This window comes from Saimiri boliviensis, chromosome 4 (assembly GCF_048565385.1).
Source record: "Saimiri boliviensis isolate mSaiBol1 chromosome 4, mSaiBol1.pri, whole genome shotgun sequence".
Taxonomy (NCBI): Eukaryota; Metazoa; Chordata; class Mammalia; order Primates; family Cebidae; genus Saimiri; species Saimiri boliviensis.
The window spans coordinates 130,182,187-130,198,243 of NC_133452.1; the positions used below are offsets into that span (position 1 = coordinate 130,182,187).

At 41.6% G+C, this 16,057-nt stretch overlaps 1 protein-coding gene across 2 annotated transcripts in view; it reads left to right on the forward strand.

Annotated features, from left to right (window-relative positions):
• Positions 1-10,370, forward strand: part of CILK1 (ciliogenesis associated kinase 1) — a 38,411-nt gene extending 28,041 nt beyond the window's left edge. The window contains exons 9-14 of one of the 2 annotated variants that reach the window (XM_010337161.3): positions 535-725; positions 845-993; positions 3,299-3,427; positions 6,360-6,482; positions 7,530-7,665; positions 10,105-10,370. In XM_010337161.3, the coding sequence (XP_010335463.1) occupies positions 535-725; positions 845-993; positions 3,299-3,427; positions 6,360-6,482; positions 7,530-7,665; positions 10,105-10,138 (762 nt within the window). In that variant the 3' untranslated portion in view covers positions 10,139-10,370. Of the gene's footprint in view, positions 1-534; positions 726-844; positions 994-3,298; positions 3,428-6,359; positions 6,483-7,529 lie in introns of both variants that reach the window. The other variant, XM_010337162.3, reaches the window with a different exon arrangement.
• Positions 10,371-16,057: the final 5,687 nt, after the last annotated feature.

Here is a 16,057-nt window from a genome sequence, read left to right on the forward strand (position 1 = left end):
GGCCTGTTCACTTTATTCCAGCACACAATTTTGAAGTGGTGTGTGTATGGAAATGTCCTGTTGTAGCTAATTCTTTATAGCTAAGAGATAGCAACCATATCTACTGAAAAGACAAAAAAAAAAAAAAAGCATTATCTGCATTGATTTCTGTAAAAGGTCAGGCAAGCTGACATCTTAGCCTTAATTTCTTTCATCCATTTTTATAACAGTAGAAATCACATGAACTCATCTAGGATGAGACTATGTGTGAATCTAGCCACCTTTCTGGTATGTGAGAAGTACCTTAAACATTTTTTTATCCTTATTTTATACAACTAACATCTTCAGTGGATGGCAGCTGATGTGATCCATGCAGGATGAGTGAGACAGAAAGATTGGGACTGTGTTTTCCACAGTTGCCCCTCAGATCAGCAGCGTCATGCTCCAGGAGCCTCCTTTGCATAGGAGAGGAAGTTTAGAATGGAGATTACTCATGGATGAGTTCCATTAATGCCAAGTATTCCTTCCCCCTCCCCACCCCACTTGTTTACACAGAAAATCACAGCTGGCCTGGAACACAAAAATGGTGAGATAAAGCCAAAGAGTAGGAGAAGGTGGGGTCTTATTTCCAGGTCAGCAAAGGATTCAGATGATTGGGCTGACTTGGATGACTTGGATTTCAGTCCATCCCTCAGCAGGATCGACCTGAAAAACAAGAAAAGACAGAGTGATGACACTCTCTGCAGGCAAGTGTGCTGCTCACATTCATAAACACACTGAAGCTGGGATTGGTGAGATTATTGGTACATATCTGAGGATATACGCTGTCTCTCATGCTGACCCAAGCCATGCTCTCTTCATTCAGGTTTGAGAGTGTTTTGGACCTGAAACCCTCTGAGCCCGTGGGCACAGGAAACAGTGCCCCCACTCAGACGTCATATCAGCAGCGAGACACACCCACCCTGAGATCTGCAGCCAAGCAGCACTATTTGAAGCACTCTCGATACTTGCCTGGTAATATAAATGACTTGGCTTTACTTTGACTTTTGATAAGAAATCCTATCCTTGGAATCACGTATCACTCACAAAGATTCTGTTTTAGAAGGTAGATACTAGGGGATTCCCTTCAGAACTGACGGACACATCACAGAAATATTTGCTGAGGCCCAAGCCTCACGTTTTTTTTTTTTTTTTTTTTGAAATGGAGTCTCGCTCTGCTGCCCAGGCTGAGTGCAATGGTGGCATCTTAGCTCACTACAGTCTCTGCCTCCTGGGTTCAAGTGATTCTCCTGACTCAGTCTCCCAAGTAGCTGGGACTACAGATACCCACCACCACGCCCAGCTAATTTTTGTATTTTTTACTAGAGATGGGGTTTCACCACGTTGACCAGGCTGGTCTTGAACTCCTGACCTCAAGTGATCCACCCACCTCAGCTTCCCACAGTGCTGGATTACAGGCATGAGCCACTGCGCCTAGCCTCAGGCCTCAAATTTTTATCCTTTATAGTCACTCAAGATATGAAATATGGTATAGGAGACTGGGTCCAACCTCCAGGGAGGAAGGAACTGGCAAGAGCTGGGTGGCATGTCTGAGGCCCCTCTACCAGACCAGGCTTAGGGGAAATTGCCAATAGGGAAACCAGGGCCGGAGCTTAGACACACCATCCTGGCAGTAATATGGGGGTTAAATGTCAGTGCTATAGTTTGGTGGGTTCCCAAGCCTTTGTCTTGATTTTCTATTTTCCAAACTTACAACATTAGTGAATCATTCATTCAATACATATGTATCAAGCATCTACTGCATGCCAAGCACTGGGAATATTATTGCAAACAAAATAGCCAAGCAGAGCCACTAGGTCACACAACTCTGGGGAATTCCTTCACATTGTAGTCTACACAGCAGTTTTATACAGCAGCTTTGCAAACAACATCCTCACCCTCACACAGCTTATATGCTAGCAGTGGGAGTGAGACTTTAACAAATGGACACACAGTAATCACAGATCGTAAAAGAATGGTCAGGTAGGGCCTCTCTGAACAAGTGACTTGGCTGGGTCCTAAAGAATGAGAAGGAACCAAATGTGCAGAGAGCTGAGGGCAGAGCACAGCAGGGAGAGGGGAACAGTGAGTGAAAGATCTGGAGCCAGGAGCGGGCTTGTCCTGTGAGAGGAACGGCAGAGGCCAGTGTCGCCAGAGCACAGTGAGAAAGGAGGTGGCGTAATGTGTAGTATGAGGCATCTTTTGGGGCCCTGTAAGAAATTTGGATTTTACTTCACGAGCAATGAGAAGTCCTTGAAGGGTTTTAACTGAAGGAGTGATGTGGCTGTATCAACACCTCTGTGCTGAGTAGGGGAGGGGCTGGCAAGCTGTAGCTGTCATCCAGGCGAGGGGGATGGCAGCACAGGCTGGGGTGCAGTCAGAAGGGAGGGATGGGGTGGGAATGACAGGCCCTCCTGATGCATCTGGGAATGTGGCATCTAAATACTGCTAAACTTCATCAGGATTGACGTTTTGGTCTTAGAAGATTGGCCTGACAGGTCCCAGGATGATCCAGAAGAGAGCTCCAGATAACAGGTATAGGGTGATGCAGTAGGCAGGACCAAGCCTTGAATTACAGTGACCACAGGCAGAAAGGAGCAGGGAGTGAATCTGAGAGCTTTTTATTTCTTTTTGGTTGTAGAGGAAGGAGGAGAAGGATAAAGGGGGAATTTAAACTGTCAGTTCTGAAAAATAGCTGCAGTGCCAGTGGGAATGGGAGTGATCTGGAGGAAAAGTGGCTTTTGTCCTGAGGTCAAGGTCAAGGCAGCCCCATTCCGGGAGGCCATGGGTGTGAGGGACCACAGTCGGTGAGAGTTCCCTGTACAGACCAGAGTCATCAGCATGTGAGGGTAATGATGGTCCTGATGAGGTGAGAAGATGGAACCGTGGGGACAAGACAGAATGAGGAGAGCAGAGAGCTGCAGAGTTGGAGGCTGGGGATTTGGGATAGAGAAGAAACTGAAAAGGTGACTGAAAGGAAGTGGTCTGTGAAGGGGAAGAACAGAACATCCAGCAGCTGCAAAGCCCAGGATGGCACAAGAGGGTCAGGATGTGGAACAGATCCATTAGTAGAAGCGGAAGAGGCCTCTCTTGGGCACCTATAAGTGAGACATCTTTCCTCTGACATCTGTCGGATGACATCATCACACTCAGTTTTTGTTTTGATTATTGCATTATCGAGTGTTTTTGACAAATTGCGTTCTGCATTAATTTCATCTTTGTAGTCTGGTGTAAGATTCAATGTGTATTTTGCATTTTCAAATCCTTTCTTCTCTATTAGGGATAAATATAAGAAACGGCATACTCTCGAATCCTGGCAAGGACTTTATTCCACCTAATTCATGGTCTAGTTCTGGCTTGTCTGGAAAATCTTCAGGGACAGTGTCAGTAATCAGCAAAGTAAATTCAGGTGGGTAATGATCATTAACCCCCAAATTTGCAAAAAGCAAATTCCCTGGATGCAGCAAGGTGGGCACGGGGAACCATGAGACAAGCTTTGGAAGCACAGGGGCCTTTGTGGTCTGAAAGCTCAGGCCTCTTTTCCAGCCCTATCCTCCTGTCTCTTTCTTGGCTGTAGTCCCTGGGGACTCAGCTAGCTCCCATAGGAGTCTGCCTTCAAGGGTAGCTGGGGAGTAGAGCACATTCCCTGGCTCAAGGGAAAAACAAAAATACCTTGACAGACTCCTACTAGGCCGGACGGCCGAGGCCCTGGCTGCAGCAGTCACCCTCTCCTGAGGTAGAAGTCACCCTTGGCTGTGTCTGCCTTGTTCCAGCCCATCCGCTCCTTCTGATGACCCAACTGCAGACCCAGTATCAAGATCCCTTCTAGTTGGAAGGTGGACAGTTTGGAAGGCCCTTCCCACTCTTTTTGTTAAATGGATGAATGAATTTGCTGAGTCCTAATGCTGACCAACCCTGTTCACCGTAGAAGCGTTTCCCACATCCATTTTCCCTCACGCAGGCAGCCCTGCCATGTGCTGCTTCCCCTCTGCACTGCCAACTGGGCTTCACTTCTCCCTACCCTCATCCATTAGGTGTTTGTTTATCTTAAGGAATACAAAAAAGAAAGAGATAGTATAGCAATGCCTGTATAGCCACCACTCAGCTTAAGAAGTCAAACTTTGGCCAGGCAAGGTGGCTCATGCCTGTAATCCCAACACTTTGGGAGGCTGAGGCGGGTGGATCACTTGAGGTCAGGGATTCAAGACCAGCCTGGCCAACATGGCAAAACCCTATCTCTACCTAAAATATAAAAATTAGCCAGGTGTGGTGGCAGCAGGCCTGTAATCCCAGCTACTCAGGAGTCTGAGTCAGGAGAATCGCTTGGACATGGGAGGTGGAGGCTGCAGTGAGCCGAGATTGTGCCACTGCACTCCAGGCTTGGTGATTAGAGCAAGATTTGTCTCAACAAAAAAAAAAACCAATAAAAAACAAACAAACAAAGTTAGACTTGGCAAATGCACATAAAGCCCGGTATCTGGGCCTTTCCCTCCCATCCTCCCCACTTCCCCTTAACTCCCTCCATGCCAGCCTGATCAAGTTTTTATTTGGGTTTGTATAAACTTCATAGTGTGGTTTTGCAGGTTTTAAAATTTATTTGAACATAATCTTTGGATCACTGCTTCATGCATTTTAATAAATATGTGTGTAGCAATTATAGAGATATGTTATATAACATATATATATACAATATCATAACTTATTATTTATGTAGACTGATTTATATATGCCTTCTCTTCTTGATGAACATGTAAGTTGTTTGCAATTTTTGCTACTAGAAAGAGAGCTGAGATGATTGTTGTACCCTATTGTTATGCACAGGTGTCAGGATTCCTCTGGGTATGATAAATAGGAGTCAACATTTTATTTTATTTTATTTTATTTATTTGAGATGAAGTGTTGCTCTGTTGCCCAGGCTGGAGTGCAGTGGCACAATCTCGGCTCACTGCAACCTCTGCCTCCCAGGTTCAAGCAATTCTCTTGCTTCAGCCTCCGTAGTAGCTAGGATTACAGGCATATGCTACCACACCCAGGTGTTTTTTTGTTTGTTTATTTTTTGTTTTTGTATTTTTAGTAGAAACAGGGTTTCGCCATGTTGGCCAGGCTGGTCTAGAACTCCTGACCTCAGGTGATCCATCCACCTCAGCTTCCCAACATGCTGGGATTACAGGTGTGAGCCATCAGAGTCAACATTTTAGGTTAAAGGGTGTGCTCGTCTTCAACTTCACAGATACTGCCGAACTGCTCTCCAGTGGGATATGGGAGTTGCTCTGCATCCTTGATGCCACTTGGTACTGTCTGACAAGTGTGAAATGGTGTCCTCTTGTGGTTTAAACTTGCATGTCCTGTTTACTAATGGGGTTCATCATCTTTTCTTGTGTTTGTTGACTATAAGTTTTTTCTCTTTTATGACTTACCTATTCAAATTCTCTTCCCATTTTTCTTCATTCACCAAAGTGTGAAATGCACTCCCGCTGACCAACACAACTCCTCACACAGGCATTCCATCCTGTGTTTCCCACTCTGCCTCAAGCAGTTGCTGAAAAGCCTCTGTGTTGTGGAAACAGAGCAGCTCTACCACTTATTGACTTTTCTTAATGGATAGAACTTCCATTTTTATAATGGGCAATAAAGACAGTCTTCATTGTTCCATGTGTATCTTCGAGCCTTAATAATAAGAATTATAGATATTAATTCACTCATCCAATATTGATTGATTACCTGCTGTATGCAAGGCATTCAGTTATCCTCCCCAGAGTACAAAGATGAGTAACATACAGTCCCTGCCCTTAAAGCTCTCCCAAGTGGAAATGACATAAAAAGTGAATGTATTTAGTATTTTTTTAAATGGTTAATTTTTCTGATGTGGATAAGAATATTTAGTGTGTTATTACTTGTCACAGCTAAATAATATAACCTGTGTGTTGATCTGTAAGAAAATGGTTAAATGGACTATGGTTTAGCCATACTCTAGAATATATATATACTGACATGGAAGGATAACTATTCTATATTATGGAGTGAAGAAAGCAAATTTCAGAACAGTCCAAAGCTACTTTTACAAAAGGGAAATAAAAAATGTCACAGCCAACCAACCCTGTATTTGGTTGCCCCCTACAGGAGCAGTGCTGTCTTTGACCCTCGCCGTCTTTCTGACAGAGTCAGAAAAACTAGCCAGGCACGGTGGGATGCTCGGCTGAGAATTCATTTTTATCACGATTTGCTATTTTCCCTCAAAGTAAAAACTTAGTTTGTTATTGCTCTGCAGTGCTGTCATTAACCTTTTGATGTCCTGGGTCCATGTCTTTGTAGTAAAAGAGCTTTTTACTTTTGCAAATCAGTTGGTTCCAGCTCTACAAGTTCTAGTGGACTGACTGGAAACTATGTCCCTTCTTTTCTGAAAAAAGAAATTGGTTCTGCTATGCAGAGGGTACACCTGGCACCTATTCCAGACCCTTCCCCTGGTGAGTTCTATTTTAAATGATTCATGAATTGACTCAACAAATGGTTACTCAACAACTACTCTTGACATGATTGTTCATCTTACAACTGCATGTTGTAGGCTTGGGATCCACCAATAAATGAGACTTGCCCTCTACGATAATAAGTAAGCTGAATAAGTGCTATATAACATATAGTAAGTCAGATGCTTACTGACTTACTGCTAAGGAGAAAAATACAGCAGACAGGAGGTAGGGATTATGGGGGTTGTAGTGTGGGGTGCAGCTTGCAATTTTAGATAGAGTAGCTAAAGAAGAACTCACTGCAAAGGAGTTGTTGAGTAAAGACCTGGAGGAGGTGATTGAGCAAGCATGCAGTATGAGTGAGGCTTTTTCAGACAGGAGATTCTTCTCTGCTTGAGCTTTGAGGCAGAACTGGCCTGACAAATTCAAGGAGCAGCAAAGATGCCAGAGCATGGGAGTGACGTGAGTGAGAGGGGGCATGGCAAGATGAGGTCAGGGGCAGTAAGACGAGGTCAGGGGCAGTAAGACGCCTGTAAGCACATTGTCATGGATTCTGAGTGACGTGGAGCCCCCAGAGGGCTTTGATCCAGAAGTGAGGTAATCTGACAGCTATCTTCACGGGCTCCCCCAGGCTGCTGTTGTCATTAGACTGAAGCAGGGGCAAGGTTGGAAGCAGGGAATCCAATTAGGAGGATGTTGAAATTATCCAGGCAAGAAGTGATGCTGGCTTGGGCCAGCGTGGTATTAGTTGAGCTAGTAAAAAGCTACCAGGTTCTGTAAATATTTAGAAGGTAGAGCTAAGAGGATATGCTGACAAATTATATGTGGTACATGAAAAAAAGAGGAGCCAAGAATTGTGCCATTATTTTTGGCCTGACAACTTTAAAATGTTGTCTTTAACTGTAGTAGAGAATATTATAAGTACGAGACAAGATACTTCTCTTGAACTCCTTATTTTCTCATGTTTTTGTCACCAGAATGCAATTATTTGCACTTTGCTTGCACTGGCCGCATATCAGTCCTGTCAGCCTTTTTCTTTCATTGCAGGTTATTCCTCCCTGAAGGCCATGAGACCTCATCCTGGGCGACCTTTCTTCCACACCCAGCCTAGAAGCACTCCTGGGTTGATACCACGGCCTCCAGCCGCCCAGCCAGTGCATGGCCGGACAGACTGGGCTTCCAAGTACGCATCTCGGCGATGACTATCTGCCTTGGTGATGAATCTCTTCATAGGGAGAAGCAGGAAACTTTTTCTCAGCTGACTAATGTTCTACCTGCAAGACGTGAAGAGGGCATAAAAGCAAATCAATACTTTATAGTTATTCTGAACTAAGACATGTCAATATTCTTTTTTAAAGTTTTTTTTTTTAATATTGATTTGAATGCAGTACGCTTTTTTGTATAAAATTATTTTATTCTGAAACTGGGTCCCATTATTTTCTTAAACAACAGCATTTTGTATATATGGATTATGTTTTAGCATTTTATACAGTCAACTTTGTAATGAACTTTTTAAAGATAATTGATTTTCCTTTGGGGTTCCAGATAATATTTTATACAGATTTTGAAAAATGTAATAATATTAATGCAGTATTGCAACAGGGGTGCAATTTAAGGTGATGTGATAGAGGCTCAGTGTGTGCAGTTATTTATGAAGTGGTTAAATTTTAAGTATGACTCACTAGGTACTTCAAGCTTTCTTGGACTGTTGTTAGAAAAGTGATCCTCTGCTTTTCTTAATAAGTCATTGGTTTGGTTTTTGGGTACCACTCTGCTGCTGTTCTAAAAGAACTATTAGATAATTGGCTTTGTTTTATTTTTGTTCCCCAGATGAAAGAAGACTAAGTAAATACATTTTTAAAAATTTCCCCAACACCCTTTAATGTGGTTGCAGATATCAAATGAAATGAGGCTTAATCATACTATGCCATTATATTCTCGTTTATTCTATTTTTGAAATTAAATTGTGTGTGTACCAATAAAAGGAGAGCTTTCTGCATCAAAAGGCTCCCAACATAAAGGTTAATACAGTCTATCAAACTTATATTCCTGCCAAGGTGCATGGCCAAAAAACAAGTATCAAAGCAGCAGAAGGTTTTCGATGATAATAACCGAGATGTAATTTTGCGCCTGGCTCAGTTCTCCAGATCTGGCTAGGAGCAGTCAATGACTAATCTTCTATCCTAGCCAAATTCTCAGGACAATTTGGGGAGCAGAAAGAGTTATGGCAGAGGTTCCACTCATCTGTGAAGTCACAGTCATATGCCACATTTGATCTTCTAACCCTGGTGTAGTGTCTTTCAAGAGAGAACTTTATGCATTGAGCAGAGGCTATTCCATTGAGAGGAATGTTTACAGTAATTTCGAAAATGACAAAGCCAGTTTGGAGACAGAAAAAGACAAAAGGTCCAGTCTTATCCATCTCTATATGGTATATTTTCCTCATTCAGGTTACCTTAGAGGCAAGAGGGAAGGTCACCATCAGTGAATGCAATGTAATCTCAAGAGTATATTGACTCATATTCTCTTAGGGCTCAAACTACTGTCTGTTGGTTCTGGGTTTCAGGATAATGGCAGGTTGAACCATATGTAAGTGATCATTTTTATAGGTTAAAATGATAGGTGAAATGAATATAGACACTTCCATATGGTTCAACCGAATGAGTTGGTAAATAATTGCTTTGGTGTATTAATAATACGTTGCATTCTGAACGAATTACCATGGCTTCCAAAAAGCCCTAACCTGAAGGCAGAGAGTGATTTATGCTTTGGAGAATCTGACTCAAAAATATACTTGACCAAGCACCATGATCCCTAGGGGCATGAGAAAAGCACATAATGGATGTGAATGTGATAGGTGGTCTTTTCCTGTTAACGAGCTGGCAGCAAAGCTTCAGAAAATATACATGTAAGCACAACTTGAAGCTGGATTCATTTCTGTATTATATTCTCAACTCATTATCTAAAGCATCAGAAAATGTGTTTTCAGAAATGAGTCCTGCCGGGCTCGGTGGCTCAAGCCTGTAATCCCAGCACTTTGGGAGGCCGAGGTGGGTGGATCACGAGGTCGAGAGATCGAGACCATCTTGGTCAACATAGTGAAACCCCGTCTCTATTAAAAATACAAAAAACTAGCTGGGCATGGTGGCGCATGCCTGTAATCCCAGCTACTTAGGAGGCTGAGGCAGGAGAATTGCCTGAGCCCAGGAGGCAGAGGTTGCGGTGAGCCGAGATCGCGCCATTGCACTCCAGCCTGGGTAACGAGAGCGAAACTCCGTCTCAAAAAAAAAAAAAAAAAAGAAATGAGTCCTTTACTATAAGGTTAAAATTTATTTTCCTTTTCTGTATTATATATAAAGAGTAAATTAATCTGAAACCTTGCCCAGCTTGCTGGAAAGCAGGTTTTAAATTGTAAATATTCCTTAGAGGAGCAAATGGATTGTTTAATACCATAGTCTTGGTAATCTAGCTTATATATAAGGTCATTACATTTTTTTAATTGAAAAACCTAGTTACTTAATTATTTCACATTATAAAATTGTTTTTCTAATACTTTTGTAGGGTCCAAATTCAGAAAATACTTCACTTTCTTCCTTTTATGCTTTCCTTTGTTTACCAGCAGACAACTTCCTGGGGAAACCAAACCATATTCATAAAAAAGTCAAGTAGCTGATGTGCAGTTGAGAAAACTAGAGGACTGAAAAAACAAATTCTAACTAGCAAATGCTATGAAGGACTCTTCCTCCCCGCTCTCTGAAATGGGTAAAGGACTAATTGTGTATACAAGCTATGCACTATAGAAGGGAATATTAACCATTTCTTTTGTCTCCATTTTTGTTCTGACTGAGATTCTGTTACATGAAAATAAAATGCTACTTGTTAGCTGTATTTTTTGTTTTTATTGAATTATAAAATGTAATATAAGACCAACAGAAATGATGTACCTGTAACTGTACCTATCAGGACCATACCTCATTTACAATCAGAAAGTTTACTGGGATGTCAGGAAATGATACAGGGTTAGTTCTCATTTCATGCTGAAATGAGACAAAAGTTCAGTGACAAAGGTGTGCTGTGGGGGTACTGATGTGCCCCACGTAGAGCAAGCAGAGCAGGGAAAACAGCATTTGCATAAAACTACTCTTGACATGGTTGTTCATCTTACAATAAAATTTCATTCATCGGCCGGGCGCGGTGGCTCAAGCCTGTAATCCCAGCACTTTGGGAGGCCGAGGCGGGTGGATCACAAGGTCGAGAGATCGAGACCAACCTGGTCAACATGGTGAAACCCCGTCTCTACTAAAAAAAAAATACAAAAAATTAGCTGGGCATGGTGGCGCGTGCCTATAATCCCAGCTACTCAGGAGGCTGAGGCAGGAGAATTGCCTGAACCCAGGAGGCGGAGGTTGCGGTGAGCCGAGATCGTGCCATTGCACTCCAGCCTGGGTAACAAGAGCGAAACTCCGTCTCAAAAAAAAAAAAAAAAAAAAAAAAAAATTTCATTCATTACCAAGCCCTCACCCCAGCTCATGTATGATAGGTTTTATGTAGGAAGAAACTTGATTTTCAAATAGTTTTCAAAGTATATCTCTTACCTAAAGGACTATATACATCTAATAAAGTAACACTGTGTCATTTTCTGGAGTTATCAAAAATTGTATTCAATCAAGACAGCACAAAATAAGAATTATTTTCTTTTTAAGTGCAACTACAGGTACTGTTGGAGTTAACGGGCACCATGCTTTCTCATGAAGTAGCATTTCCCTACCATTAAGCCATTGTTTTGTGCCATTCAAAAGAGGAAAAAAAGGAATTTAGGCTGTACATTTCAGTTCAGTGTATGACCAAAAGCAATATGTTTATAAGAAGATGTTTGACATACTCATTATTTTATGTCATTTAAAGCATACTGTAGCAATTTGTTTAATATATGTAGTTAATTTTTAGAATTATTTTTACTATTTTTGACCAAATGTACTGTACTTTTATATAATTTATTGTAAGGGCATTCTCATGGAAACCATTAGGAAGACAGACTGGAGGTAAATATCACATGAATCTGTATCACCAGTTTCTCATAGACACTGTGCTAATGTGAATTTTAGATGAACTCAATCAGTCTTCTGATCTCAGATATCTCAGTACAGATAGAAATTAGTCACCTGATTTGATTACAATGGAGTAACTGACAATATATTTATTTATAAAGCAAATTTTCATAACAATGAGAAGATAGGAAGACAGAAAACCACTCAAGCAAGACCCTTCTAAAATAAAAATGTTGTTTTTTAAATAGTTTGTCCCAAGGTGTTTAAAAATGTCAACCTTATGTAAGGAAAAATTTCCTGTTCCAAATAAAGTTGAAATTTAAGAAAAATTGATGTGAGCGTTCTGTTTTTGTTTTCATGTTCTTCCATTAGTATTTTCTAATTTTTGTCCTTTTTTAGTTCATTTGGAACTTTGATGTTTTATAACTTCTGAATGCTTAGTATTGTGTTATCGCTGTGAAGTTAGAAGCATACACTTAGAGTAGCAGAATAAAGAATTATCCTGCAATATGGAGGCTTTTTTTAAATTTAGCTTTTAGAAAGCTAGGTGCCTGGGAGTGGTGGTTCATACCTCTAATCTCAGCACTTAGGGAGGATCCCTGAAATATAGGAGTTTGAGACCAGCCTGGGCAACATGGCAAGACCCATCTCTACCAAAATTACAAAATTTAGCCAGGTGTGGTGGTGCGCACCTGTGGTCCCTGTTACTTGGGGGTCTGAGTCAGGGGAATTGCTTGAGCCTGGGATACAGAGGTTACAGTCATCCCAGATCACCCCTCTGCACCGCAGCCTGGGCAAAAGAGCAAGGCCCTGTATAAGATTAAAAAAAAAAAAAAAAAAAAAAAAAAAAAAAAAAGCAGGTGGAAACAGTTTCATGTTCCCGATTTCATCATTTTGACCTGCTTTGTATGTCTTTTAGCTTTTCACAGCAAATTCTCATATACAACATAAACCTTCAAAAGAAGTTCATAACTTCATGAGAATGTCATAGTTTGTAACTTCTAAAGAATGTCACAGGAAATTCATTTCTAAGCATTCTTTGACTCCTTGACAGGATTTTGTAGAAACATGACCTACCAATCAAACTTGTATTGGTGAATCCCTAAATGTGCCTCTCGCCATCAGAACACGGTGACTTTACTGTGTAATCATGGGCATTTGTCTAACTTTTTGGCATCACGTTGGGCTCATGCTGCCCCTTCAGAAACACTGAAGAAGCCATTTCAAGCTCTCAACCATCTTTCCTGATAAGAAAACCCACTTGTTAGAGTAGACTTTGACACTAATCGCTTATAGCTAAGGCTGAATTGAAGACAAATGTTTTCCTCTTCTGGGAGTATACAAAGCTCTTAAACTGAGATTTGAAGGTCTTGATCTTTGTGCAAGCAATTTTACCTACTACTGAGTGGATGAGTGCAGGGTTGAGGCTAAGAAGACTTCTCAGGGCCTCTGAAAATGTGTCAGGTATGTAGGTAGGTAGAATAGATAGATAAAATGAGTACGACTGTCTCAGAATGAGGACAACTGTAAGGGTCTTCAAGAACAAGCAGGTTGATGATGTCAGGGGCTTCAAAGGAATAAAATGGCTTTGGGATACCTGTCATAAAATGCCAGAACTATTATAACAGGAGTTTTCATTTCTCCCCAAGCCTGTGTAATAATAGAGTCATGCTGCTACCTTATTTACACTTTCAGGTGAGCAAGGCTGAGTGTTGCCAGAAAAAGGTGTCCTGATCCAGACCCTAAAAGAGGGTTCTTGGATCTCACACAGGAAGGAATGTAAGGTGAGTCACAGAGTACCATGAGAAGCAATAGTTTATTGACAGCTACTCAGTTACAGAGTAGAGCATCCTCAGAAAGCAAGAGGAGGAATCCCTCCTCTTTGTTTTTTCTTCAATAGGGTTCTTATCTATCTAAAAGTTAAGCAAAGCTATGTCTATGTCCTAACAGCATGAAAAAATACTAGTACTTGGTTAATTTAAAGAAAGTTATCCTTGGCATTTTCATGCGTAAGTATGTGAAAATATGACTATACTTATCTTGAAGGCATATAGCATTATGCAATATTGGAACACCTGGACATTCTTCTTTCATAGGAATTTTTCCTTGCAGGTATTATTAAGCCATTTCCTCAACTGTAGACATCTTAAGATGGAGTTGATTTTTTTTTTTTTAATTTTACTTTAAGTTCCAGGATACAAGGGCAGAATGTGTAGGTTTGTTACAGTGTGTCACGATCGTCTGCCGCACCTTTCAACCTGTCATCTAGGTTTTACACACCACATGCAGTAGCTATTTGTCCTAATGCTCTCCCTCCCCTCGCCTCCCAACCCCCGACTGGCCCCGATATGTGTTGTTCCCCTCCCTGTGTCTATGGGTTCTCATTGTAAGATGGAGTTGATTATAAAAGGCTAAGGCTGGGTTCGGTGGCTCACACCTGTCATCCCAGCACTTTGGGAGACCTAGGCGGGTGGATCACGAAGTCAAGAGATCAAGACCATCCTGGCCAACATGGTGAAACTCCGTCTCTACTAAAAATACAAAAATTAGCTGGGCGTGGTGGTGTGCACCTGTTGTCCCAGCTATTTGGGAGGCTGAGGCAGGAGAATTGCTTGAAACTGGGAGGGGGAGGTGGCAGTGAGCCAAGATTGTGCCTCTACACTCTAACCTGGCGCCTGGTAACAGAGTGAGACTCTGTCTCCGAAAAAAAAAAAAAAAAAAAAAAAAAAGGCTATCACCCTGGCTCACCTACACTCCTGTTTCCATAACTCTAGAATGATGTCTCTATTTTATAAGATTGGGCATCTGAAACTGCCATTTTTGAAGTGTAAAAAGTAAGATATTAGCAATTTGGTATATAATTCAACCAATTGGAACTAAGGAAATGGAGACAAGTGCTTGGCTTAAATGTCTAATAAAAGCAATCATGGCCGGGCATGATGGATCACGCCTGTAATCCCAGCACTTTGGGAGGCCAAGGCGGGTGGATCATGAGGTCAAGAGATGGAGACCATCCTGGCCAACATGATGAAACCCCATGTCTACTAAAAATACGAAAATTACCTGGGCATGGTGGTGGGCACTTATAATCCCAGCTACTCAGGAGGCTGAGGCAGGAGAATAGCCCAAACCTGGAAGGCGGAGTTTGCAGTGAAATGAGATCATGCCAATGCACTCCAGCCTGACAACAGAGCAAGACTCTGTCTCCAAAAAAAAAAAAAAAAAAAAAAAAAAAGCAATCATAAGAGTCAGGCACAGTAGCACATCCTGTAATCACAGCACTTTAGGAGGCAGAGGCAGAAAGATCACTTAAGCTTAGGAATTGGAGACCATCCTGGGCAACATAGTGAGACCCTTTCTCTGCAAAAACTAAAAATTAGCCAATGTGGTGGCATGAGCCTGTAGTCCCAGCTACTTAGCAGGCTGAGGTGGGAGGATCACTCGAACCTGGAAGGTGGAAGCTGCAGTGAGCCCTGACTGCACCATTGCATTACAGGCTGGGCAACAGAAGGAGACCCTGTCTCCAAAAGACAAACGAACAACAACAACAACAAATTCTCACAAAAGACTATAAAACCCACAACCTTCCACAAAGGCCGTTGCAGTCTTATAGAAAAAAATGCTGGTTCTACCCTTGTTATTCATCTTTGTAGCAAAGGAAAATTATTTCAAAACAATTTTGCCATCGTCATTTTTGTCCTTTAGAAATCTTTGTTTCATTTTACCTTCCTGAATACACACGTAATTTACTATGGCATGCGTATTCGTATTGCAAAACTCTATTTCCAAATAAATTTCTTTTAGAGAACCTGTCTCTGTTTGTTATTTAGGAGTCTTGCTCTGTTGCCCAGCTTGGAGTGCAGTGGCATGATCACGGCTCACTGCAACCTCCTCCTTCCAGGTTCAAGTGGTTCTCCCATCTCAGATTCCTGAATAGCTGGGACTACAGGCACATGCCACCACACCCGGCTGATTTTGTATTTTTAGTAGAAACGGGGTTTCACCAGTTGTGAGGCTGATCTCAAACTCTTGACCTTAGATGATCCACTCGTCTCAGCCTCTCAAAGTGTTGGGATTACAGGTGTGAGCCATTGGCTTTTTCAACTAGTAGGCATTTCCAGCTGGGTGGCTCATACCAACAAAAGACAAATCAACCCATTTTCCACAAAGTTTGTCTTCCTCTTCCACTCTTTATGGAGCTAGAAACCAAAGCATTGCCCATTCATTCATTCATTCATTCATTCAACAAATGTTCTCTGAATACCTACTGTATACTAAGACAGATGGACAAAAGGAGGAAAAAAAAAATCCTTGATCTCATGGAATTTACATTCTAGGACTCTACAGAGAAATAAATAAAAATTACTGTGTTAGATGACAATAAATGTTATAAAAAAACAGATGTGTGTCTTGTTATAAAAAACAGACGTGTGTCTGTTGGGCAGGGCATCATTCTAGACTTTTCTTCCTCCTTCCTTCGACCTGATTTGTAAATCCTTTACCACCTACCTTCTCAGTATTTCACCT